This window comes from Oryctolagus cuniculus, chromosome 3, assembly GCF_964237555.1.
Source record: "Oryctolagus cuniculus chromosome 3, mOryCun1.1, whole genome shotgun sequence".
NCBI lineage: Eukaryota > Metazoa > Chordata > Mammalia > Lagomorpha > Leporidae > Oryctolagus > Oryctolagus cuniculus.
In genome coordinates this window covers 180,529,890-180,557,642 of record NC_091434.1, presented here as the reverse complement: position 1 = coordinate 180,557,642, position 27,753 = coordinate 180,529,890, and the positions used below count along the sequence as shown (strand labels likewise).

Genomic DNA, 27,753 nt, shown 5'->3' with positions numbered 1-27,753 from the left:
TGCTTGCAAGCCACACATCTAATAAAGCTTAATATTTAAAATAGGAAAATGAAATCAAGCAACTTAACAGCAATAACACAAACAATTCAAAAATGGGCAAAAGAATGAATATTTCTCAAAGAAAGACATACAAATAATCAACAGATGTGTGAAAAAATACTCGGCATCATTAATCATTAGGAAAATGCAATTTAAAAACAAAATCAGATATCATCTCCCACCTGTTACAATGTCTACTGTGAAAAACATGAAAGCTAAATGTTGATAAGGATATAAAAAAACAGAACCCTTGTATATTGTAGGTGGGGCTGTGACTAGTACAACCATCATGGATGTTCCTCAAAAAAACAAAAATAGAACTAATATGTGATCCAGCAATGCCATTTCTGGGTAAAAATCTAAGGACACAAATCAATATGTTCACTCTCATGTTCGTTACAGCATGATTCACAATAGCCAGTATTGGAATCAGCCTAGGTGTCCAGCAAAGGAAAAATGGATAAAGGAATCGAAGTAATATATCCAATGGACTAGAACTCAGCCACAAAGCAGAAATTCTTTCATTTCCTATAACATGGATAAACCTGGAGGACATTATGCTAAGTGACATAAGCAAGGCACAGAAAGACAAATATCACATGATCTCATGTACAAGTGAAATCTAAAAAAGTCAAACTCACAGCAGTAAAGAGAGTAACGTTGCTAACCAGAGGCTGGGGCGAGGCAGGGAGGGGCAGCAATGAGTAGATGCTAGTGGAGAACAGAGCTACATGGGTGAGCATTTGGGTCAGTGGTTAAGAGCCCCTTCGATACCCACATCCTATATCAGAGGACCTGGACTCGCGTCCTGGCTCTGCTTCCAACCCCGTTTCCTGCTAATACACTCCTTGAGAAGCAGGTGATGGCTCAAGTTTGTGGGTGCCTTCCACCATGTGGGAGAACTGGATTGAATTCCAGCTCCTGGCTTCAGCCTAGTCCAGACCTGGATGTTGCAGACATTTGGGGAGTGAATCACCAGATAGAAGATGAGATGGAAGAATGATCTCTCTCTCTCATTTTCAAATAAAATGAAAATAAAGGGTTTTTTTTTTTAAGGTAAGAACATAGGATAAATAAATTTTTGACATTGACTACCTAGCATGGTAACTGAAGATAAAATAGAGTATCACATATTTCTTTTTTTTTTTTTTTTTTTTTTTTTTTTTTTTTTTTTTTTTTTGACAGGCAGAGTGGACAGTGAGAGAGAGACAGAGAGAAAGGTTTTCCTTTTGCTGTTGGTTCACCCTCCAATGGCTGCCGGGGCCAGCGCACCGCGCTGATCCAAAGCCAGGAGCCAGGTGCTTCTCCTGGTCTCTCATGGGGTGCAGGGCCCAAGCACTTGGGCCATCCTCCACTGCACTCCCTGGCCACAGCAGAGAGCTGGCCTGGAAGAGGGGCAACCGGGACACAATCCGGCGCCCCGACTGGGACTAGAACCCGGTGTGCTGGCGCCGCAAGGCAGAGGATTAGCCTAGTGAGCCGCGGCGCCGGCCGAGTATCACATATTTCAATACAACTAAGAGAGTACATTTCAAATGTCTCACCACAGAAAATAAGTGACATAATGGATATGTTAACTAGTTTGATTTAATCACTCCATGATGAATGCATATTTTAAACATCACATTGTATCCCATGAATATATATATAACTACTTGTCAAAAATAAAAAACCTCATAAGATATCACATGCATGCATCCAACCATATTTATAGTATGATGTTTTTAAAATGCTGGGTCAAATGGTTTGTGCATTTATAAAACAGAAAGATATTACTAAACCACCTTTGTAGAATTTATGCAAATTTATATTCCCACTAGTTACATAAGAGGACAACTCTGAATCTTGGCCAACACTGAATCATCAAACTTTTTAATTTTTGTCAACATGATAGACAAAAACATATCACAGTGTAGTCTTAACTGGCAAATTCCACAAGTACATAAAAACAGTTTTAAATATTTGAGTCATCTAATTGCTTATTTCTGTGAATATTCTGTTCATTTTGTTGCCCATTTTTCCATTGGGCATCTGTTTCTTTAATACACTGATGTGTTTTCTTTGCCATTTTCACATTAGAATACTTAGTAGTGTTTTTTCATTGTGAAATGAATGCAAATATTTTTCCCAGTTTTTTTCAACAAGCAGATTATATTTTACATTATTCAATGCATCAATCTTTTTAAGACTTTTGTGTTTAGAATTACTATTAAAAATTTTTGCTGTAAGTCCATTGGGTAATTTATTGGTTTTTCTTAGTTTATCAATTAAATATTTGATCCACTTAGAAATCCCTCATGTGGGGGCCAGCGCTATAGCATAGTGGGTTAAGCTGCTGCTTGCAGCTCAGCCACCCCATATGGCACCAGTTCGAGTCCCGGCTGCTCCACTTCTGATCCAGCTCCCTGCTTACACCTGGGAAAGCAGTGGAAGATGGCCCCAGTGCTTGGACCTTCGCAGGGCGCATGGGAGACCTAGAAGAAGCTCCTTCTTGTTCCTGGTTTCAGCCTGGCCCAACCCTGACTTTTGTGGCCATTTGTGAAGCGAACAAGTGGATGGAAGATCTCTCTTTCTCTCTGCCTTTCACATAAATAAAATTAATCTTCTTTTACAAAAAGAAGAAATCCCATACATGTGAAGTCTGAGATATATAAGAACTACATTTTGTTAAAACTTCCCAGTTGTTCCAATACCATTTATTGAATAAACCACCTTATTTTATTTTATTCTATTTTATTTATTTGAGAGTCAGAGTTTCAGACAGAGAGAGGGAGAGACAGAGAAAAAGGTCTTCCATCCTCTGGTTCACTCCCCAGATGGCCACAATGGCCGGAGCTGGGCCAATCCAAAGCCAGGAGCCAGAAGTTTCTTCCGGGTCTCCCACATGGGTTCAGGGGCCCAACCACTTGGGCCATCTTCTACTGTTTTCCCAGGCCACAGCAGAGAGCTGGGTCATAAGAGGAGCAGCCGGGACATGAACAGGCACCCATATGGGATGCTGGCGCCACAGGTGGAGGCTTAGCCTACTATGCCATAGTGCCAGCCCCTGAATAAACCACCTTATGCTCATTTAAAAAGTAAACTTACTTAAAGCATTTCTGGAATCGATTATTTAATTTCAAATTACATGGTTAAAGCTCTGCTTATTGAGGTTTTGTTATACCTGAGCGAGTGTAAACAAAGGGGCACCACACATTGATAAAATTTGATGGCCCTTTATTGCCTGCGGTGGAGAGTGGGTTCATGCCCTAAAGAACTCTCGACCCTGAAGCCCAAAGCAACAGGGTGTATAAAGGCAAAAACCACAAAATCGGTAGGGGAATACATGGTTGCTAGGAACAGGGGGGAATACATGGTTACTGGGGTCAAGCTGACCTAAAACCTATGCGAAACTAGTATCAATTATAATCTTGACAACACCAGTTACAATCTTAGCAATTCCAATTATAATCTTGACATTAATACAGGCATTGGTTTTAATCATATGTAGGACATAGACAAATTACATTTTTATCATTAACCCAGGTGCAGCCTATCCATTTGCAAGCTTGAGCGATCGTGCTAGGGGGTTTCTATGCTCTGCCAAGTGTGTATGGACTGCTATTGTTCAATTGTTTTAGATCATAGTTTCAGACCAGAGTCTCACGGGAGGGGGGGGCACCTTCCCAGAATGGAGTCTCAGGTTCTCCAAAATGGAGTCCTTACTGTCAAGGTGTCACTTCAGTGTCACGTGCAGATGATATCGCCATCGCTGGCTCATCTTGAAGGTGAGGATTTGGTTTGCATTCACCACCTCTTTGCCCCTCCTCCAATGTGTGATAATTTTGTCATGTTTAGCTCCCCTATTGGGTTCTGTTGTTACTTTAAATAACTTGTTTACGACACTATTTCTTACCTCAACAGCTCTAGGGAGTATCTAGGATTAAGTTAAATGACCATTGGCCTAAAGCTGTCTCTGTATTTTGAGTTCCTATGAAAAGGATGGCAGTCTAACCTAGTACATAAACAACCTGAAACTTTATTTAGGAGTCTCACTTTCCTAACAGAGTGTTGGGTCTCAGTCAATCACAAGCAGCCAAGCTTCAGCCAATCGGAGGCAGTTAACTGATGAGATCATGTCCACATAAGGGCACACACCTGGCTCTAGCCTATCAAGCTCTCTCTATGCTTAACTCCCCTGTTCAGTCTATAAATACTCACTGCCCATGTTTCAGAAGGGAATTCTTCAACTCTTTTCTAGTCTAAGTCCTGCCTGATTAATGAACCATTCTTCAGTCCACTAAATTCTGCTTAACTTAATTTTGCTACAGCATATCTTTAAACACTGGCTATGCCCGCAGCAACACAATGACAATACCACATAAAGGTGTGTATATTTTAATGCTGCTGTTCTTCCTACTCCATATTACGCACAATAGTGCCCAAATAATAATGATAATTAATGAGAGCAATATTAAAATACGAAGCCAGCATATATAGACTCAGATCAGTGCTCTACAATTCCAGGATACTTAAATACGATTTCATACTAATATAAAAATTGATTAAAAATTAGGGGCCGGCACTGTGGCGCAGCGGGTTAACGCCCTGGCCTGAAGCGCCAGCATCCCATGTGGGCGCCAGTTCGAGACCGGCTGCTTCTCTTCCCATCCAGCTTTCTGCTATGGCCTAGGAAAGAGTAGAGGATGGCCCAAGTCCTTGGGCCCCTGCACCCGCATGGGAGAACTGGAGGAAGCTCCTGGCTCCTGGTTTCAGATCGGAGCAGCTCCGGCCATTGCGGCCGATTGGGGAGTGAACCATCGGATGGAAGACCTCTCTCTCTTCTCTCTCTCTCTCTCTCTCTCTCTCCCCCCCCTGCCTCTCCTCTCTGTGTAACTCTTTCAAATAAATAAATACATATTTAAAAAAAGTAAATAAAGGGGCTGGCGCTGTGGTGCAGTGGGTAAAGCCACCGCCTGAATTGCCAGCATCCCATATGGACGCTAGCTCGTGTCCCAACTGCTTCACTTCCAATCCAACTCCCTACTAATGAAACTGTGAAAGCAGTGGTGGATGGCCCAAGTGCTTGGGCCCCTGCACCCATGTGGGAGACCTGGAAGAAGCTCCTGGCTCCTGGCTTTGGATTGGCCCAGCTCTGGGTACTGTGGCCGTTTGGAGAGTGAACCAGAGGGTGGAAGATTTCTCTCTCTCTCTCTCTCTAAATAAATAAATAAATAAATAAATAAATAAATATTTTTTAAAATTAAATAAGTAAATAAGGAGAAAGAACAATTCTCCTTTCAGAAGAGTTTGATTTATTAAATTAGAAGAAACAGGGCTGGTGCCGTGGCTCAATAGGCTAATCCTCCACCTGTGGAGCCGGCACCCCAGGTTCTAGTCCCGGTTGGGGCACCCGGTTCTGTCCTGGTTGCCCCTCTTCCAGTCCAGCTCTCTGCTGTGGCCCGGGAGTGCAGTGGAGGATGGCCCAGGTGCTTGGGCCCTGCACCCGCATGGGAGACCAGGAGGAAGCACCTGGCTCCTGGCTCTGGATCAGCAGTGCGCCGGCCACAGCGGCCATTTAGGGAGTGAACCAACAGAAGGAAGACCTTTCTCTCTGTCTCTCTCTCTCACTGTCCACTCTGCCTGTCAAAAAAAAAATTAGAAGAAACAAAGGAAATGGAAAATCACCGTTTGAACCAGGCAGGATCCACTGAGGCATGCTGACACTGGCAATGAAAATCGAAGGAGCGTGGAATACTCGCAAACCTCAAAGTCCCGCCTCCCCAGGTATTTCTTCATTACTTGGTGGTTTTACACATCTGTAAATTATTTCGTATGCTCCTCCCCAGAAGGTGGATTTCATCTCTGCAACTCCCATCCTCACCCAGTGTAGACTGTACTGGGTGATTCCCCTCCAAAGAATGGAGCATGGAAAAGGGCCAGTGGTGACTCGGCAGTTGCTCCTCCAGCTGAACCAAGGGATCACGGTTAACAGTTCCAGTGAGGAGCCAGTTTGATACCATGACCCCTCGACGTGATGCTGGGAGAAGAGCATTGTCCAGATATCCAAACTCGATACCCTGGACACCACTAGTCACTCACAATCTGTCGCAATTACCAGAACCGCGGAAGACCTTGAGTTCAAGTAACTCCCATCTTACTGGCTTCAAAACTCAACCTTTTCGTGTACTTTAAAAAATATGTATTTATTCATAAATAATAAATAACTCTGAAAGGCAGAGTTACAGAAAGAGAGAGAGAGAGAGAGAGAGGTCTTCCATCCTCTAGTTCACTCCCGTGATGACCAGAGCTGGGCTGATCCTAAGCCAGGAGCCAGGAGCTTCTTCCAGGTCTCCCACATGGGTGCAGGGGCCCAAGCACTTGGGCCATCCACCACTGCTTTCACAGGCCATAGCAGAGAGCTGGATCAGAAGTGAAGCAGCTGGGTCTTGAACCAGTGCCCCTATGGGATGCTGGCACTGCAGGCGGTGCTTAACCTGCTACACCACAGCCCCGGCCCCTGGTATGCTATTGTAACTACTCTATTATCAGTTATTGTTGGTGATCTCTTAATATGCCTAATTTACAAATTAAACTGCGTCATAGGTACGGACCTTTGGAGAAAAGATATTATGTACTCATACACGGTTAAGGACTCTGGGATTTCAGGTCTGCCCTGTGGCCTCGGGATAAATGGGGACAACTGTATCGTCACTGGCACTGCGCCAAACTCTGAGAAAGGGACCCCAAGAAATCTGTAACTGGAGAACTTCTTACTCTGGCCCTCCCAAGCAGTTCACGCAGCTACCAAGGCGCAGTCCTAGTAGGTGACAGTTACTGCAGCCCCTCTGATCATCAGAACTCCACCCGACCTGGGTGGTGTGCAGCCCCATTTGCAGGACAGATGGACGATATGAGGTGCACAGGGGGCCAGGGACCTGCCCAAAGGGCACAGCGACCTGAGCTGCGCTGCAGGACGCTCAGACCCCGTCTGCGACCCTGAATCCACCCCAGAACAGGGCGGCGAGCCAGGTGCCCTGCGGCCTGCTCACCACACCTGCTGCAGGGCCCCGGGAGCTCCTTCCGAGGCCCGCGGGGCACCCGCGGCTCGCCCCGCCCCCGGCACCGCCCCTTGGTCCCATCTCACTCCCCGCCCACCCTCGGCCCCGCCCTCGACACCGCCCACCTTCGGGACCGCCCCTCGGATCCACCTCACGCCCCGCCCCCGGCCCCGCCAACCTTGGCCCAACCTCCGGCTCCACCTCACGCCCCGCCCCGCCCCCAGCCCCGCCCCTTGGGCGTATCTCAAGCCCCGCCCACCCTCGGCCCCCGCCCCGCCGCCAGGCTGGGCCCTGGGCAGGTTCTCGCGACTGCGGCTGCGCCGCCAGCGCAGTGGGCGGTGCACCCGGGCAGGCCGGGCAGCGGGGAGGAGCCCGCCTGGCTCCATATACTGGGCTCCCGGTCCATCTTTCCGACCCGTAATCTCGTCACCGTGATCTTGGCTCTGGCCTTGACCGGCCTGCAGCTGTAGCATGGGGCCCCTGCCGCGCACCCTGGAGCTCTTCTACGATGTGCTGTCCCCCTACTCCTGGCTGGGCTTCGAGGTGACCCGCGGAAGCCCCTCGGCAAGGCCTGGGGGGCGAGGGCACAGGGAGGGGTCCCGGCCGCAGTGCGCTGTTGTGCAGGGTAGAGCCCGGTCCCAAGATGAGCCTTTGCTTCCTGAGAGGATATAGTTCCCCACGGTGCAGCTCCAGCGGATGGAGGGGTCCAGCCACCCCTGTCCCCGCTGGCAGCATTGGGGTCAGGAGCATGGGAAGCGCCCGCCGGCGCCTGGGTCCTGGAGTGCGTTTCCAGGAGTGCGTGGAGGGTTGCAGGGCGCCCCGGGGACCGGGCCCCGCGCGTGGGGCCTCAGCGGATCGGCTGCCATCGCCGGCCCTCCAGTCTTGGCCTGACCCGCTGGCCCTCCTCGCGCCACAGGTGCTGTGCCGGTATCAGAAGCTCTGGAATGTGCAGCTGCGGCTGCGGCCCGCCCTCATTGCAGGGATCATGAAAGACAGCGGTAGGAACGGCTTGGGAGAGTGATCCCAGTGATCCCAGTGGCCCAGGGGAGCCGTCCTCGGCTGGCCTGCGGCTAGTTGGGTGTCCCCTGCCTGAGACCCAGGGAGGGTTCCTCTGCGCCCGGGACGCTCAGGTCTTCTCACCAAGCTGTCTTACTGCAATGGCAGGAAACAAGCCTCCAGCGATGCTGCCTCGAAAAGGAAAATACTTGAGAAGTGACCTGAGGCTCCAGGGAGAGCATTTCCAGGTCCCCATCCGATTCCCAAAGGATTTCTTCTCTGTGATTCTTGAAAAAGGTGAAGAGGGGGGAAGCACGCGGGAATCCAGTCGAAGGCAGAGCACTCCGATGGAGACTGAAGGGAGGAAGTGGGGGCCTGGGAGCCTGCGTTAGATGGAGCATGGTCGGGACCGCTCAGGATCCCAGCTGGGTGAGATACAGGTTGTAGGGACACAGCAGGACAAAGCAATCCTGATAAGCCTGGGTGAGAGGCCATGGCAGCTGAGCCCGGGAGTCCTGAGGGCAAGGGAGGTATTCCTCCATCAGCATTCCTCCTCCGGGTGTCTCTGCACATAGGAAGTGTGTCTGCCATGCGATTCCTCACTGCCTTGAGCATGCAACGCCCAGAGTTGCTGGAGAAGGTGTCCAGAGAGCTGTGGATGCGCGTCTGGTCACGGGTGAGGGCCGGGCTCTGGGATCCACCGGGGTGAGGGAGACTGGGTAATCCCTGACCCTCGCCAGCCCATTTCTGAAAATCATGCCCTGCCCTCCCCTGTTCTCAGCCTCTGCTCCCACCCCTTTCCTGCTGAGCCTTCTCTCCTCCCCAGGATGAAGACATCACGGAGCCCCAGAGCATCCTGGCTGTGAGTGTCTTGTCCATACCCCCACTGCTGCTATACAGAGTTGCTTGGGGGAAAGCAAAGTCTCAAATATATTTAATGTGTCATGGCAGAGGTCACAGTGGTTTGGGAAGAAAGCGTATCTCTGTTTAATTTAGATATTACTGAAAATTTGGAACGAAGAGAATTCTCAAGACTAGTTCCTGGTTGGAAAGGGAGGTAGAAAAGGGGGAATATGTGAGTCGCATGTATTTCATACAAGAAGTCAGTGGGAGAGACGATTACAGAAGCCCCAGATGGGAAGAGATGGATTCACGAGTGTCCAAGCCCTCCAACAAAAACATCACTAACACAGGCAAAAAGAAAGCAGGAGACTAAAAATAGGCTAAAACCAAAACAGACAACTGACCATGTAAGAACAATGCAGGAGCTGAGTGAGAACACTTGGAATGAGCTCTGAACACTGACCTGTCCGTCAGCCAAAGACAGAAGCATAAAAACGGAATTTTTCTTCGGGATTAAGTCAGGCAATGCATTACAATATTCTTCCTCCAGTTTATAAAAAAAAAAAAAAAACAGTGGAGCACATTCAATTTCAATATATAAAATGACAGATCACACGAAAGTTACATGTACAAAAACTGGCTAATACATCTTCCAGTGTCATTTTCCTGCAAACTATATATGTAAATTTTAATCTGCTTTAACATAATAATAATTTGCCTTGCCACTTTTCATTCTTTGAAGGTATAGTTCTCCATTCTGCACATCCTTTCATTCTGGCCTTATTTTTGTGTCCCTGACCAATCTCATATCCATTGTTGAATGCTTGGTCTGGGACACGATCCTCTTTTAGCCAGGTCAGTGGCAGCGCCTCACTGGCATGGACTGCATGGCTGCATGCATCCCCTTCCGGGTCTAGGATGTCAGGTTGCAGAGGCTGTGTGTTAGCCTCACCCCCTCATAAAGTCTGATGCAAACATTCTAGAAAAGAATGCATGGCGGAATTTTCAAAATTGCCCAAGAAGGTTCTCATGAGAACCATTGAGCCCCAAGTAGCAACAAGCCCTAATGAAGCCTGGTCATTCCCTGGAAGCCAGGCAGTGGCTGCAGCCTTGTGGATCCTTGTGAGGTCCCAGGATAGTTCCTGGGATGAGAGCCCAACCCTTGGTTCAGACAGCATGAGAGACTACAGAATTCTAAAATAGGAAACACAAGTGCCCTGGCCTTGAATTCTGGGGACCTGGCTTCTAGCATTGGCTCTGCTAAAGACAGGCTCTGTACCTCTGAACAAGAAACGTGTCCCCTCCCACTGTAGGCATTTGTGAAAGGAAGCGGTCAGGCTATGTTCCCCAGGACCCCCACATTCAGTTTCTGTGAGTGACTACCCTCTGCTGCATCCACTCATTTGAAGGTTTGGGCTAAAGGAAGAGATCCACACTTGTGGCAGATGAGGGCATTGCCAAGAATACTTTAGTGCAGAGATGGAAACCCCCGAGTTTTCTCCAGAGCTCCCAGGCCCCACAACGCTGACATGGCTGTCTTCCCACCACCTGCGCTCAGGCTGCAGAGAGGGCTGGTATGTCTGCAGAGGACGCCCGAGCACTGCTAGAGAAGACAGCCACACCGCAGGTGAAGAACCAGCTCAGGGAGACCACGGAGGCAGCCTGCAGATACGGGGTGAGCAGCTGTGTGTCTTCCCAACCCGCACCCTGAAGACAGAGACAGACTCTCTGGCTGTGTCCCACTTTCCTGTCCAAAAGGCCCCTTCCCAGCCTGCGTCTCCCTGTGTCTTCCCGGACGCCCCTCCTCTTCCCCCTTCTTCTGCCTGAGCCTAGGGGGAGGAAGGGAAAGGGATAGATGGTGAGGGAAGCATAACACATCTGAGACTTAGACACAGAAGTTGCACCTGAGGCCATGGAGCCTCGTATCAGTCACCTCTGGCTGCTTTGCTTCTGTGAGCCCAGACAGTACTTGTCTGGAAGGCTTCAGCCCCAACCCTATAGCACCTGCTCCATCGTCTTCCTCCCTGCACTGTAACTGCTTTCTGCAGGCCTTTGGGCTACCTGTCACCGTGGCTCACGTGGATGGCCAGACCCACATGTTATTTGGCTCTGACCGCATGGAGTTACTGGCGCACCTGCTGGGTAAGTTAAAAGTTCCACACCTAACTAACTGTGATCCCAGTCCCACCCCTGTTATACCATGTGAACAGAAGAGGTTCAGAGCAAAAAGAATGTCCTTGCAATTCCAACAACATGGTCTTGTACAGGCATGCTGCTCAAAGCTGAATGGGTTTCTGGTGCTGTGGTACAGCGGGCTAAGCTACCATCTGCAGTGCCAGCATCCCTTATGGGCACAAGTTCAAGTGCCAACTGCTCCACTTCTGATCCAACTCCAGCTGATGCACCTGGGCAGCAGCAGAGCATGGCTCAGGTCCTTGGGGCCCTGCGCCTATGTGGGAGAGCCAAAGGAAGTTCCTGGCTCCTGGCTTTGGCTGGGTCCAACCCTGGTCTTTGTTGCCATTTGAGGAATGAACCAATGGATGGAGGATCTGTTTCTCTCTCTCTCTCTTTCTCTCTGTAGAACTCTGCCTTTCAAATAAATAAATAAAATCAGAGAGAGAAAAAAATATATATGGAATAATAGATCCATTTTTTATAAAAGCTGAATGGGGAGGAGTGCCTTCGCCACCAACCATAGCCCTCAAGCCCCTGTGAAACAAAGGAGCCCTCCTGCTCCTTGATGCCAAACAGGGCTTCTCCTAGAAAACCCAGCTCACCTAAGAACAGTGCGTGATCGTCTGTGAATTTCTTTGTCCAGGAGAGAAGTGGATGGGCCCTGCACCTCCAGTCCTGAGTGCCAGACTTTGAGACTGCTCAGGGAAGCTCACGGTTCAGAAGCACAGGCCCTCGGCTGAACCACTCCTCCGCCGTGGCTTCTCTGTCTAGTAGAGGTAGCCCCTGTGGCCCTGTGGGCTTTCCGTCTTCTCGCCACCCCCGGGGATGCCGGCAAAGTTGTCTACCGTTCATCCTGTGGCTGCCTTCTGTGCCTCACAAGTGCCTTTTGGAGAGCCCCAGATTCTGCTTCTCCTCAGAATAAACCTATGCTGTTAGGAAAACCATTACCGAGTCCGTGTGTGCCTCCGTGTTGGTGGAGTGTCCTTGCTCTTGCATGATGTCCTGGCCACTCGAAGGGTTGAGAGACAGCCCAACCCCAGCCTGTCTTGAACAGCCTGTGGGAGGGAGCAGGAAACACGGCCCTTTCTCTCACCCGTGAACTCCCTTGGTCTCTGTTCAAGGACAGGAGACCAAGTCCAGTGTACTTGTAATGGAACAGGTTGCCATTTATTGTCTCTCGGATAGAGGTGGGCAGGGACCCGGAGGTTCAGCGAGAGGGGTAGCAGAACCACAGTGTGATCAGGTGTGTGCTCAGATGTTTACCACGGGTCCAGCCACCGGACCAGCAGAACTAGAGCAAGGCTATGCCTTGACCTGGGGGAGCGCTTACCCTTTCAGAGTTTCCTCCCCCGGCCCACAATTCACCTCCTGGGAATAAAAGCCCAGTGCTTCTCTCCCTGGCCTGGTATAACCTGCCTCTCCTTTCACATATCTCTAGCCTTCCTTCTCCCTCAATTCTTTGTCCAAAGTCACTGCCTCTGTCTGTGTCCACTGTGCAGTAATCAGAATGCCCAGAGTTTCAGGACTGTTTGACTCTGGGAATACTCCTTGATCATAAACTGGAACCGCACCTGGACACCTGTTGGGAGGCAGGTGCAGAGCCTTGGTTTGCTGTGAAGCTGAGGAGCGGCTGGCCTCTTACCCTTGCTCCTTTCCCCTGGCCTTTCTCATTCCATGCCCCATTTTCCCCGTAGTCCCCCACCACTGCCTGTCTTCATCTTCACTCCCCTTTCCCATGATTTCAGCATCTTCCATGATGTCGAATCATCTTTACCTGCCAAAACTTCCTTTTATTCAAAGTTTTGTGACATGTATGAAGGTAGTACAAAAAGTCTGTGGAACATGGAAATAAAGAGAAGTTTCTTTTGGTGTAACAGCATCTTGAAGTTGCCTGTGTAGCTAATATAAATAAAAATATGGGAAGATGTACAATCTTCCAAAAAAAAAGGCAAATTAAAACAAAATATAGGGGCCCGCACTGTGGCGCAGCAGGTTAAAGCCCTGGCCTGAAGTGCCGGCATCCCATATGGGTGCCGGCTCTAGTCCCGGCTGCTCCTATTCCGATCCAGCTCTCTGCTATGGCATGGGATAGCAGTAGAAGATGGCCCAACGCTGCACCCATGTGGGAGACCTGGAAGAAGCTCCTGGCTCTTGGTTTCAGATCAGCTCAGCTCCGGCTGTTGCGGCCATCTGGGGAGTGAACCAGCAGATGGAAGACCTCTCTCTCTCCATCTCTACCTCTCTCCATAACCCAGTCTTTCCGATAAATAAAATAATAAATAAATAAAGCTTCTCATAGATCAAACCTACCCAAAGCATAAGTAGACAAGTGTATGAGGGAAGAGGCTTCCTGTTGATATCCAAAATTGTGAGTGACTTAAACATCTAATAGTCTGCTTGAATAAACTATGGCACATTAAGGTGGTAATGTTTCATAAACATTAGGAATTGTATCTGTTAAGAATTTTTAAGAGTACTGGAAATTCTTAAGATGTAAAATTACTGGGGAAAGATGAAACTAAATCGTGTGATCTTATTATGTCTTTTTTTTTTTTTTTTTTTTTTTTGGACAGGCAGAGTAGACAGTGAGAGAGAGAGACAGAGACAAAGGTCTTCCTTTGCCGTTGGTTCACCCTCCAATGGCCGCCATGGCTGGCGCGCTGCAGCTGGCACACCGTGCTGATCCGAAGGCAGGAGCCAGGTGCTTCTCCTGGTCTCCCATGGGGTGCAGGGCCCAAGGACTTGGGCCATCCTCCACTGCACTCCGGGGCCATAGCAGAGAGCTGGCCTGGAAGAGGGGCAACCGGGAAAGAATCCGGCACCCTGACCGGGACTAGAACCCGATGTGCCGGCGCCGCTAGGCGGAGGATTAGCCTGTTGAGCCACGGTGCCGGCCTAGTATGTCTGAATGTATAAAAATATATTACAAAGAGAACTGACGCATTCTTAAAATGTATCAAAATCTTTACATTTTATCTATATACTTTCCATTTTTACTTGTAAACGTCTGCTTTTTTAATGATCACATTATGGTGAGCAAAAACAGATATTTAAGTGAAAAAAATTATAGACTGACATTTGAATATAATTGTGCCACTTTCCCATTTTCTCTAAAAGTATCAATTGCTTAACTTCATCCTGGTTCTCCTCCCAAGTTTAAGTGGCATAATCCCTTATGGTACATGCATATTTCCCAGCTCCACCCAGTCTTCCTTCAAAAATTTTAGCATCCCCTTTTCCTAACTCAATGGCCAACTTTAACCTTCATTGGAGAAACTCAACAATTATTTGATTAATCCTCACACTCATGATCCAGATTGAAATTTCTGAATTCCTTCTACCAAATAGAATTGAAAACAACAAAGGAGAAAGCCCCCAAATATATCTGTATTTTTGTTAATAAAAGAACACATCCTCTTTTTTTTAACTTTTATTTAATGAATATAGATTTCCAAAGTACAGCTTATGGATTACATTGGCTTCCCCCCCCCCAATGACTTCCCTCCCACCCGCAACCCTCCCCTTTCCCGCTCTCTCTCCCCTTCCATTCTTATCAAGATTCATTTTCAATTTTCTTTATATACAGAAAATCAGTTTAGTATACATTAAGTAAAGATTTCAACAGTTTGCACCCACATAGAAACACAAAGTGAAAAATACTGTTTGTGTACTTGTTATAGCATTAAATCTCAATGTACAGCACATTAAGGACAGAGATCCTACATGAGGAGTAAGTGCATAGTGACTCCAGTTGTTGACTTTACAAATTGACACTCCTGTTTATGGCATCAGTAATCTCCCTATGCTCCAGTCATGAGTTTCCAAGGCTATGGAAGCCTTTTGAGTTCACCGACTCTTATCTTATTTAGACAAGGTCATAGTCAAAGTGGAAGTTCTCTCCTCCCTTCAGAGAAAGGTACCTCCTTCTTTGAAGACCTGTTCTTTCCACTGGGATCTCACTCACAGAGATCTTTCATTGAGGCGTTTTTTTTTGTTTTTTGTTTTTTTTGTTGTTGTTGTTTTTTTTTTTTTTTTTTTTTTTTTTTTTGCCAGAGAGTCTTGGCTTTCCGTGCCTGAAATACTCTCATGGGCTTTTCAGCCGGATCCGAATGCCTTTAGAGCTGATTCTGAGGCCAGAGTGCTGTTTAGGACATCTGTCATTCTATGAGTCTGCTGTGTATCTCGCTTCCCATGTTGGATCGCTCTCCCCTTTATTTATTCTATCGGTTAGTATTAGCAGGCACTAGACTTGTTTATATGATCCCTTTGACTCTTAGTCCTTTCATTATGATCAATTGTGAACAGAAATTGATCACTTGGACTAGTGAGATGGCATTGGTACATGCCACCTTGATGGGGTTGAATTGGAATCCCCTGGTATATTTCTAACTCTACCATTTGGGGCAAGTCAGCCTGAGCATGTCCCAAATTGTACATCTCTTCCCACTCTTATTCCCACATTCCAGTTAAGTTTCAGCACTTAAGAATAACTGTGTATTAATTACAGAATTAAACCAGTAGTATTAAGTAGAACAGACAAAAAAAAAAAATACTAAGAGGGATAACGTATTAAGTTGTTCATTAACAGTCAGGGCTATGCTGATCAAGTCACCGTTTCTCATAGTGTCCATTTCACTTCAACAGGTTTCCTTTTTGGTGTTCAGTCAGTTGTCACCGATCAGGGCGAACATATGGTATTTGTCCCTTTGGGACTGGCTTATTTCACTCAGCATGATGTGTTCCAGATTCCTCCATTTTGTTGCAAATGACCCGATTTCATTGTTTTTTTACTGCGGTATAGTATTCTAAAGAGTACATATCCCATAATTTCTTTATCCAATCTACTATTGATGGGTTTGAGGTGGATTCCATGTCTTAGCTATTGTGAATTGAGCTGCAATAAACATAGGGATGCAGTTAACTCTTTTATTTGCTGATTTCATTTCCCTTGGGAAAATTCCAAGGAGTGATATTGCTGGTTTATCTTCAGGTTTCTGAGGAATCTCCAGACTGACTTCCATAGTGGCTTGACCAGTTTGCATTCCCACCAACAGTGGGTTAGTGTCCCTTTTTCCCCACATCCTCGCCAGCATCTGTTGTTGGTAGATTTCTGAATGTGAGCCATTCTAACCGGGGTGAGGTGAAACCTCATTGTGCTTTTGATTTGCATTTCCCTGATTGCTAGTGACCTTGAACATTTTTTCATGTGCCTGTTGGCCATTTGGATTTCCTCTTTTGAAAAATGTCTATTGAGGTCCTTGGCCCATCTCTTAAGTGGGTTGTCGGTTTTGTTTTTGTGGAGTTTCTTGATCTCTTTGTAGATTCTGGTTATTAACCCTTTATCTGTTGCATAGTTTGCAAATATTTTTTCCCATTCTGTCGGTTGTCTCTTCACTCTCCTGACTGTTTCTTTTGCAGTACAGAAACTTCTCAATTTGATGCAATCCCAATAGTTGATTTTGGCTTTGACTGTCTGTGCCTCCCGGGTCTTTTCCAGAAACTCTTTGCCTGTGCCAATATCTTGAAGGGTTTCTCCAATGTTCTCTAATAACTTGATGGTGTCAGGACGTAGATTTAGGTCTTTAATCCACGTTGAGTGGATTTTTGTGTAAGGTGTAAGGTAGGGGTCTTGCTTCATGCTTCTGCACGTGGAAATCCAGTTTTCCCAGCACCATTTATTGAATAGACTGTCCTTGCTCCAGGAATTGGTTTTAGATCCTTGATCAAATATAAGTTGGCTGTAGATGTTTGGGTTGATTTCTGGTGTTTCAATTCTGTTCCATTGGTCTATCCATCTGTTTCTGAACCAGTACCATGCTGTTTTGATTACAACTGCCCTGTAGTATGTCCTGAAATCTGGTATTGTAATGCCTCCGGCTTTGTTTTTGTTGTACAAGATTGCTTTAGCTATTCGAGGTCTCTTGTGCCTCCATATGAATTTCAGCATCATTTTTTCTAGATCTGCGAAGAATGTCTTTGGTATCTTGATTGGGATTGCATTGAATCTATAAATTGCTTTTGGGAGAATGGACATTTTGATGATGTTGATTCTTCCAATCCATGAGCATGGAAGATTTTTCCATTTCTTGGTATCCTCTTCTATTTCTTTCTTTAAGATTTTGTAATTCTCATCGTAGATCTTTAACGTCCTTGGTTAAGTTTATTCCAAGGTATTTGATTGTTTTTGTAGCTCTTGTGAATGGGATTGATCTTAGCAGTTCTTTCTCAGCATGGAATTGCTTGTGTATACAAAGGCTGTTGATTTTTGTGCATTGATTTTATATCCTGCCACTTTGCCAAACTCCTCTATGAGTTCCAATAGTCTCTTAGTAGAGTTCTTTGGGTCCTCTAAGTAAAGAATCATATCATCTGCAAAGAGGGATAGTTTGAGTTCTTCCTTCTCAATTTGTATTCCTTTAATTTCTTTTTCTTGTCTGATGGCTCTGGCTAAAACTTCCAGAACTATGTTAAATAGCAGTGGTGAGAGTGGGCATCCTTGTCTGGTGCCAGATTTCAGTGGAAATGCTTCCAACTTTTCCCCATTCAATAGGATGCTGGCCGTGGGTTAAGAACACTCTCTTCTAATCCAAAGAATTTCACACTTGTTCTTTGTCTCTTCCCACCTCCCCATCTCAACAGTAGTTACAGTGTGATGCTGGTTGACCATCCCTAATCCAAAATCTGAAACTTGCAGGGAAAAGTAGGTGGTAAGGGAGGAGGAGAGGTTGGATTTTATTTCACTTATTTAAAAGCATTCTATGATTTGAGTGGTGACATGACACAAATGGAAAATGCCACAATGACTTCACATGAAAGATCACAGTCAAAAACATGGACACACTGAAAATACTGTATAAAATTACTTTCAGGATGTGCTTAGAAGATAGATATGAAACACAAGAGAGTAAATACTCTAAAATCCAAAACATTGAGTATAAATGATATCCATTCTGTATGGAATTTATAATTATATCAATGCTTAGGATTCAATACTGAACCATTTTCTTGCATTGCAATACAAATTCCAAGTTTACGAAATTGTTCTATGTTTCCAAAGCAAGTTTTTAGTATATGTATTTCTCGATTAAAATTCCTGGAGGTGATTTCTTTTAACAGGGTCAAACACAAGTAGTAATTTAAAAAAAAATAATGCATGTGATAAAAACATAACAATAAAAGCAAGGTATCAAGTGAAAGGTAGAGTCCTCCCTTGTCACTGCCATTCCTACTCTAGATTTTTGTGTATCCTTTATAAGGCATGCCACAGGTTTCACATACTCTCTTGATCCAATTTCTCCCAATGGTTGCCTGCTGCAAAACTGTAGTTCAATAACACAGGCAGCAAATTGATATTGCTAAAATTCCTTAACTTTAGTCAGCTTTCCCCATTTTACATCCATTAACTGGTGTGTTTATATTTAATTCTATGTAACTTTATTACATGTAGTATGCTGTAACCACCACACAGTTAAGATGTAGCACATTTTGGGGCAGGCATTGGCACAGTGGTTAAAATACTCTGAGATTCCAGCCTGGGTAAGTGTCCTTGCTCCACTTCCAATTCCAGTTTGCTACTAATGTACACCCAGGGAGGTATCAGGTGTTAGCTCAAGTACTTAAGTCCCTGTGACCCATGGTAAAGAACTGAACTGAGTTCTGAGCTCCTGTCTGATCTAGCCCTGGCTCTGACAAGCATCTAGGGAGTGAACAGGTGGATGGACAATCTCTCTTTATTTCTCTGCAAATCAAATCAATCAATACATAAAAAAGACAAAACACATTTCCAACATAAGGATCCCTCATGGTACCTTTTTATAGTGACAGACACCTCTGTCCCTCCCTCCCGCCTCCCTACCGTTGGCACTCACTGATCTACTCTTCATAAAATGTCATTTGAAAAACGCCATATTGGGATGGGCATTGTGCCAAAGCCTGTAGTGCTGGTATCTCATAGGGATGCTGGTTGGAGACCTGGCTGCTCCACTTCCCATCCAGCTCTCTGCTATTGTGGGGAAATTAGGCACAGGAGGCAATTCAAAGATGGCGCCTGCAGGGAAATTAGGCACACTTGGCAACTCAAAAATGGCACCCAAAAGAAGTAAGGTGGGCGGTACCCAAAGTCATTTACCACCAAAGCTGATTGGCCATGCAGCATCAGGGGAGTCGACAACTGATGATGAGGGTACAGACATATGGCTGGTCCTGTAAAAAGTCACCCCATAAAATGACCTTTTAAGTAATTGGTTGGTCCTTATGCCCTGCCCCAGTAATCCTGCCATCTTGTGCTTTAAAAGGCTTTGCTACACACGCAATAAACTGAGGTCTTGCCTGCTTGACTTGGCTCCCCGCTGCATCTGACTGTCTCCGGGATTGGGAGGCTAGGGAATGGGCGAGCGGCGAGCGGCACACTTAGCTTTCTTCGGACCCAGTCCATCCTCGTTTGGGTGGATTAAGACCCTGCATGCTATGGCCTAAAGGCCGTGGAAGGTGGCCCAAGTCCTTGGGCCCCTGTACCAATGTAGGAGACCCAGAAGAGGCTCGTGGCTCCTGGCTTCAGATCTGCCCAGCTCCGGCCGTGTGGCCATTTGGGGAGTAAACTAGCAGATGGAAGACTTCTCTGTCTGTCTCTACCTCTCTGTGGATCTGCCTTTCAAATAAATAAATAAATAAAAGAGAGAGAGAGAGAGAGAGAGAGAGAGATCCAACTTCTCTTCATCCTCACCAGCATTTGGTGTTCTTATTTTCTATTTTAGGGATCATAATGAATGTGCAGTGACAGCTTATTGTGTTTGATTGATTGATCAGTTAATTTAAAATGTAAAGTTGGGGGAGAGAGACAATCTTCCATCCACAGGTTCACTCCCCAGATGAGCACAACAGCCTGGGCTAGATCAGGCAAGAAGACAGGAGCCAGAAACTCCATCAGGCTGTCCCTCTTGGATGACAGGAGCCCAAGTACTTGGGCTGTCACCCACTGCTTCTCAGGCATATTAACAGGGTTCTGGATCATAAAAGGAGACAGCAAGGGAAATTTTGCATGAGCTGAATAGTAGGTGAAATTAAAGAATGAGTATAAATTTCATTAAGTGTGTTCATAGCAATATGGCTATGCACAAAAAAGTTCTGCTATGTGTTGTCCCCAGCAAAACTCCCATTGAAGCTTAATTCCTCAATGTAGATGGATGGATAAAGCAATTGTAGTACATATGTACAATGAAATACTATTCATCCTTTAAAAAGAAGGAAATTCTGTCATTTTGCAACAACATGGATAATCCTGGAGAGCATGATACTAACTGTAATAAACCAGGCACAGCAAGACAAATACCTCATTATCAAATTTATATTTGGAATCCAAAATGTCAAACTCATAGCCGTAGTATGGTGGGTACTAGAGGCTGAATGGAGTGGGGGCAGCAATAAGGGATATTGTAAAATCTGCACAGAGATTCAGGTAGATAGGATGAATCAGTATTTGACAACTATTGCACAGTGTGATGATGACAGTGAATAATACTCTATATTTTAAAATTGTTAAGAGAAAAAATTTCGGGTCTCATTATTGAAATTGGTAAGTAAATCAGGTGATAGACAAGTTAGTTAGCTTGGTGTAATCATGCCACATTGAATACATATGTCAAGCATCACACCATATCCCATAAATATACGTAATTATGATTTGTCAATTAAAAATAAGGAATATATACACAAATGTTTGAATATATCTTCATAGTATATCACATTATTTATAAGGAGCCATATTTATAGTATGAGTTCTTTTTAATTAATTTTTTAAATTTTATTTAGGTTATACAAATTTCATGTATTTCATATATACAGGTTTATGAACATAGTGATACTTCCCACCCTACACTCCTCCCACCCGTGCTCCAATCCTTCTTCCTCTTCCCTCTCCCCTTCCCACTCTTAATTTTTACAAAGATCTACTTTCCGTTCACTTAATGATCGTATAATTAACCCTGCACTAAGTAAAGAGTTCAACAAATAGTATGAAGAAAAAAACACTGTTCCTCAATGGAGGAAGAGACTAGGGCTGTAAACAATCATTGAATTTCAAAATGTCCACTTTACTCCAATACATTACATTTTAGGTATTCTATTAGTTATCTCAGATCAGGGAAAACTTATGGTATCTGAGTTTGGGGACTGCTTATTTTAGTAAGTATAATGGTTTTCAGTTGTGTCTATTTTGTTGCAAAAGACACATTTCATTTTTTTTTTACAGTTGAGAAGTACTCCATAGTATAAATTTTTTAAAATGCTGAGTCACTCACTGGGATTAAACATGACAATAGGTCTGATCTGATTTCATCATCATTTAAAAAAAAATCATCTATTATTTTTCACTTTATGTTTCTGTGTGGGAGCAAACTGTTGAAATCCTTACTTAAGGTATACTAAGCTGATCTTCTGTATATTAAGATGATCGAAAATGAATCTTGATGTGAATGGAAGGGGAGAGGGAGTGGGAAAGGGGAGGGTTGTGGGTGGGAGGGACGGTATGGGGGGGGAAGCCATTGTAACCCATGAGTCGTACTTTGGAAATTTATATTCATTAAATAAAAGATAAAAAAAATAAAAAAATAAAAAAAATAAAAAACTAAAAAAAATTCTATCTTTTTGCAGTAAATGTAAGCCTAATACAAAGCAATAAACTATTTGCAAACAGGTGGATCAAGTGCTAAAGTTATTGCTGCAGTAAAACCTCCCTACACCCTTATAGTCCCTCTTTATTTCACTCTATAGAAAGAGAATATATTGATTGTCAAGTATGTGCCAGGCACTGCGCCAAACTCTGAGAAAGGGACCCCAAGAAGTCTGTAACTTGGGAACTTCTTACTCTGGCCCTCCCAAGCAGTTCACGCAGCTACCAAGGCGCAGTCCTAGTAGGCGACGGTTACTGCAGCCCCTCGGAGCATCAGAACTCCACCCGACCTGGGTGGTGTGCAGCCCCATTTGCAGGACAGATGGACGATATGAGGTGCACAGGGGGCCAGGGGCCAGCCCAAAGGGCAGCACAGCGACCTGAGCTGCGCTGCAGGACGCTCAGACCCCGTCTGCGACCCTGAATCCACCCCAGAACAGGGCGGCGAGCCAGGTGCCCGGCGTCCCGCTCGCCACACCTGCTGCAGGGCCCCGGGAGCCTATTCCGCGGCCTGCGGGGCACCCGCGGCTCGCCCCGCCCCCGGCACCGCCCCTTGGTCCCATCTCACGCCCCGCCCACCCTCCTCCCCGCCCTCGGATCCACCGCACGCCTCGCCCTCGGGCCCACCCCCCTTTGGCCGCACCTCCGGACACTCCTCACGCCCCGCCCCGCCCTCCGCCCCGCCCATTGGGCCACCTCACGCCCCGCCCACCCTCGGCCCCCGCCCCGCCGCCAGGCTGGGCCCTGGGCAGGTTCTCGCGACTGCGGCTGCGCGGCCAGCGCCCTGGGCGGTGCACCCGGGCAGGCCGGGAAGCGGGGCGGAGCCCGCCGGGCTCCATATGCTGGGCTCCCGGTCCATCTTTCCGACCCGTAATCTCGTCACCGTGATCTTCGCTCTGGCCTTGACCGGCCTGCAGCTGCAGCATGAAGCCCCCGCCGCGCACCCTGGAGCTCTTCTACGATGTGCTGTCCCCCTACTCCTGGCTGGGCTTCGAGGTGACCCGCGGAAGCCCCTCGGCAAGGCCTGGGGGGCGAGGGCACAGGGAGGGGTCCCGGCCGCAGTGCGCTGTTGTGCAGGGTAGAGCCCGGTCCCAAGATGAGCCTTTGCTTCCTGAGAGGATATAGTTCCCCACGGTGCAGCTCCAGCGGATGGAGGGGTCCAGCCACCCCCGTCCCCGCTGGCAGCATTGGGGTCAGGAGCATGGGAAGCGCCCGCCGGCGCCTGGGTCCTGGAGTGCGTTTCCAGGAGTGCGTGGAGGGTTGCAGGGCGCCCCGGGAACCGGGCCCCGCGCGTGGGGCCTCAGCGGATCGGCTGCCATCGCCGGCCCTTCAGTCTTGGCCTGACCCGCTGGCCCTCCTCGCGCCACAGGTGCTGTGCCGGTATCAGAAGCTCTGGAATGTGCAGCTGTGGCTGCGGCCCGCCCTCATTGCAGGGATCATGAAAGACAGCGGTAGGAACGGCTGGGGGGAGTGATCCCAGAGATCCCAGTGGCCCAGGGGAGCCGTCCTCGGCTGGCCTGCGGCTAGTTGGGTGTCCCCTGCCTGAGACCCAGGGAGGGTTCCTCTGCGCCCGGGACGCTCAGGTCTTCTCACCAAGCTGTCTTACTGCAATGGCAGGAAACCAGTCTCCAGCGATGCTGCCTCGAAAAGGGAAATACTTGAGAAGTGACCTGAGGCTCCAGGGAGAGCATTTCCAGGTCCCCATCCGATGCCCAAAGGATTTCCTCTCTTTGATTCGTGAAAAAGGTGAAGAGGGGGGAAGCACGTGGGAATCGAGTCGAAGGCAGAGCACTCGGATGGAGATTGAAGGGAGGAAGTGGGGGCCTGGGAGCCTGCGTTAGATGGAGCGTGGTCGGGACGCTCAGGATCCCAGCTGGGTGAGATGCAGGTTGTAGGGACACAGCAGGGAGGAGCAGCAGGACAAAGCAATCCTGATAAGCCTGGGTGAGAGGCCATGGCAGCTGAGCCCGGGAGTCCTGAGGGCAAGGGAGGTATTCCTCCATCAGCATTCCTCCTCCGGGTGTCTCTGCACATAGGAAGTGTGTCTGCCATGCAATTCCTCACTGCCTTGAGCATGCAACGCCCAGAGTTGCTGGAGAAGGTGTCCAGAGAGCTGTGGATGCGCGTCTGGTCACGGGTGAGGGCCGGGCTCTGGGATCCACCGGGGTGAGGGAGACTGGGTAATCCCTGACCCTCGCCAGCCCATTTCTGAAAATCATGCCCTGCCCTCCCCTGTTCTCAGCCTCTGCTCCCACCCCTTTCCTGCTGAGCCTTCTCTTCTTCCCAGGATGAAGACATCACGGAGCCCCAGAGCATCCTGGCTGTGAGTGTCTTGTCCATACCCCCACTGCTGCTATACAGAGTTGCCTGGAGGAAAGCAAAGTCTCAAATATAGTTAATGTGTCATGGCAGAGGTCACAGTGGTTTGGGAAGAAAGCATATCTCTGTTTAATTTAGATATTACTGAAAATTTGGAACGAAGAGAATTCTCAAGACTAGTTCCTGGTTGGAAAGGGAGGTAGAAAAGGGGGAATATGTGAGTCGCATGTATTTCATACAAGAAGTCAGTGGGAGAGATGATTACAGAAGCCCCAGGTGGGAAGAGATGGATTCACGAGTGTCCAAGCCCTCCAACAAAAACATCACTAACACAGGCAAAAAGAAAGCAGGAGACTAAAAATAGGCTAAAACCAAAACAGACAACTGACCATGTAAGAACAATGCAGGAGCTGAGTGAGAACACTTGGAATGAGCTCTGAACACTGACCTGTCCGTCAGCCAAAGACAGAAGCATAAAAACGGAATTTTTCTTCGGGATTAAGTCAGGCAATGCATTACAATATTCTTCCTCCAGTTTATAAAAAAAAAAAAAAAACAGTGGAGCACATTCAATTTCAATATATAAAATGACAGATCACACGAAAGTTACATGTACAAAAACTGGCTAATACATCTTTCAGTGTCATTTTCCTGCAAACTATATATGTAAATTTTAATCTGCTTTTTACATAATAATCATTTACCTTGCCACTTTTTATTCTTTGAAGGTATAGTTCTCCATTCTGCGTGGCCTTTCATTCTGGCCTTATTTTTTGTCCCTGACCATTCTCTTTATCCATTGTTGAATGCTTGGTCTGGGACACGATCCTCATTTAGCCAGGTCAGTGGCAGCGCCTCACTGGCATGGACTGCATGGCTGCATGCGTCCCCCTCCGGGTCTAGGATGTCAGGTTGCAGAGGCTGTGTGTTAGCCTCACCCCCTCATAAAGTCTGATGCAAACATTCTAGAAAAGAATGCATGGTGGGATTTTCAAAATTGCCCAAGAAGGTTCTCATGAGAACCATTGAGCCCCAAGTAGCAACAAGCCCTAATGAAGCCTGGTCATTCCCTGGAAGCCAGGCAGTGGCTGCAGCCTTGTGGATCCTTGTGAGGTCCCAGGATATTTCCTGGGATTAGGGCCCAACCCTTGGTTCAGACAGCATGAGAGACTACAGAATTCTAAAATAGGAAACACAAGTGCCCTGGCCTTGAATTCTGGGGACCTGGCTTCTAGCATTGGCTCTGCTAAAGACAGGCTCTGTACCTCTGAACAAGAAACGTGTCCCCTCCCACTGTGGGCATTTGTAAAAGGAAGCGGTCAGGCTACCTGTTCCCCAAGACTCCCACATTCAGTTTCTGTGAGTGACTACCCTCTGCTGCATCCACTCATTTGAAGGTTTGGGCTAAAGGAAGAGATCCACACTTGTGGCAGATGAAGGCATTGCCAAGAATACTTTAGTGCAGAGATGGAAACCCCCGAGTTTTCTCCAGAGCTCCCAGGCCCCACAACGCTGACATGGCTGTCCTCCCACCACCTGCCCTCAGGCTGCAGAGAGGGCTGGTATGTCTGCAGAGGACGCCCGAGCACTGCTAGAGAAGACAGCCACACCGCAGGTGAAGAACCAGCTCATGGAGACCACGGAGGCAGCCTGCAGATATGGGGTGAGCAGCTGTGTGTCTTCCCAACCCACACCCTGAAGATAGAGACAGACACTCTGGCCGTGTCCCATTTTCCTGTCCAAAAGGCCCCTTCCCAGCCTGCGTCTCCCTGTGTCTTCCCGGACGCCCCTCCTCTTCCCCCTTCTTCTGCCTGAGCCTAGGGGGAGGAAGGGAAAGGGATAGATGGTGAGGGAAGCATAACACATCTGAGACTTAGACACAGAAGTTGCACCTGAGGCCATGGAGCCTCGTATCAGTCACCTCTGGCTGCTTTGCTTCTGTGAGCCCAGACAGTACTTGTCTGGAAGGCTTCAGCCCCAACCCTATAGCACCTGCTCCATCGTCTTCCTCCCTGCACTGTAACTGCTTTCTGCAGGCCTTTGGGCTACCTGTCACCGTGGCTCACGTGGATGGCCAGACCCACATGTTATTTGGCTCTGACCGCATGGAGTTACTGGCGCACCTGCTGGGTAAGTTAAAAGTTCCACACCTAACTAACTGTGATCCCAGTCCCACCCCTGTTATTCCATGTGAACAGAAGAAGAGGTTCAGAGCAAAAAGAATGTCCTTGCAATTCCAACAACATGGTCTTGTACAGGCATGCTGCTCAAAGCTGAATGGGTTTCTGGTGCTGTGGTACAGCGGGCTAAGCTACCATCTGCAGTGCCAGCATCCCATATGGACACAAGTTCAAGTGCCAACTGCTCCACTTCTGATCCAACTCCAGCTGATGCACCTGGGCAGCAGCAGAGCATGGCTCAGGTCCTTGGGGCCCTGCGCCTATGTGGGAGAGCCAAAGGAAGTTCCTGGCTCCTGGCTTTGGCTGGGTCCAACCCTGGTCTTTGTTGCCATTTGAGAAATGAACCAATGGATGGAGGATCTGTTTCTCTCTCTCTCTCTTTCTCTCTGTATAACTCTGCCTTTCAAATAAATAAATAAAATCAGAGAGAGAAAAAAATATATATGGAATAATAGATCCATTTTTTATAAAAGCTGAATGGGGAGGAGTGCCTTCGCCACCAACCATAGCCCTCAAGCCCCTGTGAAACAAAGGAGCCCTCCTGCTCCTTGATGCCAAACAGGGCTTCTCCTAGAAAACCCTGCTCACCTAAGAACAGTGCGTGATCATCTGTGAATTTCTTTGTCCAGGAGAGAAGTGGATGGGCCCTGCACCTCCAGTCCTGAGTGCCAGACTTTGAGACTGCTCAGGGAAGCTCACGGTTCAGAAGCACAGGCCCTCGGCTGAACCACTCCTCCGCCGTGGCTTCTCTGTCTAGTAGAGGTAGCCCCTGTGGCCCTGTGGGCTTTCCGTCTTCTCGCCACCCCCGGGGATGCCGGCAAAGTTGTCTACCGTTCATCCTGTGGCTGCCTTCTGTGCCTCACAAGTGCCTTTTGGAGAGCCCCAGATTCTGCTTCTCCTCAGAATAAACCTATGCTGTTAGGAAAACCATTACCGAGTCCGTGTGTGCCTCCGTGTTGGTGGAGTGTCCTTGCTCTTGCATGATGTCCTGGCCACTCGAAGGGTTGAGAGACAGCCCAACCCCAGCCTGTCTTGAACAGCCTGTGGGAGGGAGCAGGAAACACGGCCCTTTCTCTCACCCGTGAACTCCCTTGGTCTCTGTTCAAGGACAGGAGACCAAGTCCAGTGTACTTGTAATGGAACAGGTTGCCATTTATTGTCTCTCGGATAGAGGTAGGCAGGGACCCGGAGGTTCAGCGAGAGGGGTAGCAGAACCACAGTGTGATCAGGTGTGTGCTCAGATGTTTACCACGGGTCCAGCCACCGGACCAGCAGAACTAGAGCAAGGCTATGCCTTGACCTGGGGGAGCGCTTACCCTTTCAGAGTTTCCTCCCCCGGCCCACAATTCACCTCCTGGGAATAAAAGCCCAGTGCTTCTCTCCCTGGCCTGGTATAACCTGCCTCTCCTTTCACATATCTCTAGCCTTCCTTCTCCCTCAATTCTTTGTCCAAAGTCACTGCCTCTGTCTGTGTCCACTGTGCAGTAATCAGAAT

General features: G+C 47.5%; 2 protein-coding genes and 1 long non-coding RNA gene across 6 annotated transcripts; all 3 read left to right on the top strand.

The window, feature by feature from the left end:
• The first annotated feature begins 4,237 nt into the window (after positions 1–4,237).
• LOC138849120 (uncharacterized) lies at positions 4,238–4,948 on the top strand. The gene is made up of 2 exons (XR_011387537.1): positions 4,238–4,405; positions 4,694–4,948. It is a non-coding gene; the product is annotated as an uncharacterized lncRNA (long non-coding RNA).
• Positions 4,949–7,370: 2,422 nt separating this feature from the next.
• GSTK1 (glutathione S-transferase kappa 1) lies at positions 7,371–12,037 on the top strand. Its single transcript, XM_070071386.1, has 8 exons — positions 7,371–7,622; positions 7,996–8,077; positions 8,244–8,372; positions 8,651–8,751; positions 8,902–8,937; positions 10,477–10,593; positions 10,967–11,060; positions 11,737–12,037. The coding sequence occupies exons 1-8, from the start codon at positions 7,551–7,553 to the stop codon at positions 11,784–11,786; spliced, it is 681 nt and encodes a 226-aa protein (XP_069927487.1). The 5' UTR covers positions 7,371–7,550; the 3' UTR covers positions 11,787–12,037.
• A 10,428-nt stretch (positions 12,038–22,465) lies between these two features.
• Positions 22,466–27,188, top strand: LOC100350399 (glutathione S-transferase kappa 1). Of its 4 annotated transcripts, none has more exons than XM_002711957.5 (8): positions 22,466–22,755; positions 23,129–23,210; positions 23,377–23,505; positions 23,796–23,896; positions 24,047–24,082; positions 25,625–25,741; positions 26,115–26,208; positions 26,888–27,188. In XM_002711957.5, exons 1-8 carry the CDS (start codon positions 22,684–22,686, stop codon positions 26,935–26,937), a joined length of 681 nt encoding a protein of 226 aa, XP_002712003.2. In that variant the 5' UTR covers positions 22,466–22,683; the 3' UTR covers positions 26,938–27,188. The 4 variants fall into 4 exon arrangements, with proteins under 4 accessions (XP_002712003.2, XP_069927486.1, XP_069927485.1 ...); XM_051849006.2 differs by lacking the exon at positions 26,888–27,188 and adding an exon at positions 26,337–26,696 and having other exon boundaries at positions 22,515–22,755; XM_070071385.1 differs by lacking the exon at positions 23,129–23,210 and having other exon boundaries at positions 22,493–22,755.
• Positions 27,189–27,753: the final 565 nt, after the last annotated feature.

Excerpts from the sequence above, each read along its gene's own strand:
- GSTK1 (XM_070071386.1), top strand. The coding sequence starts at position 7,551 with ATGGGGCCCCTGCCGCGCACCCTGGAGCTCTTCTACGATGTGCTGTCC. Across the intron at positions 8,373-8,650 it reads CTCTGTGATTCTTGAAAAAG|GAAGTGTGTCTGCCATGCGA; the intron begins GTGAAGAGGGGG and ends CTCTGCACATAG. Across the intron at positions 8,752-8,901 it reads GGATGCGCGTCTGGTCACGG|GATGAAGACATCACGGAGCC; the intron begins GTGAGGGCCGGG and ends TCTCCTCCCCAG.
- LOC100350399 (XM_070071384.1), top strand. The coding sequence starts at position 22,599 with ATGCTGGGCTCCCGGTCCATCTTTCCGACCCGTAATCTCGTCACCGTG. Across the intron at positions 23,506-23,795 it reads CTCTTTGATTCGTGAAAAAG|GAAGTGTGTCTGCCATGCAA; the intron begins GTGAAGAGGGGG and ends CTCTGCACATAG. Across the intron at positions 25,742-26,114 it reads AGGCAGCCTGCAGATATGGG|GCCTTTGGGCTACCTGTCAC; the intron begins GTGAGCAGCTGT and ends TGCTTTCTGCAG.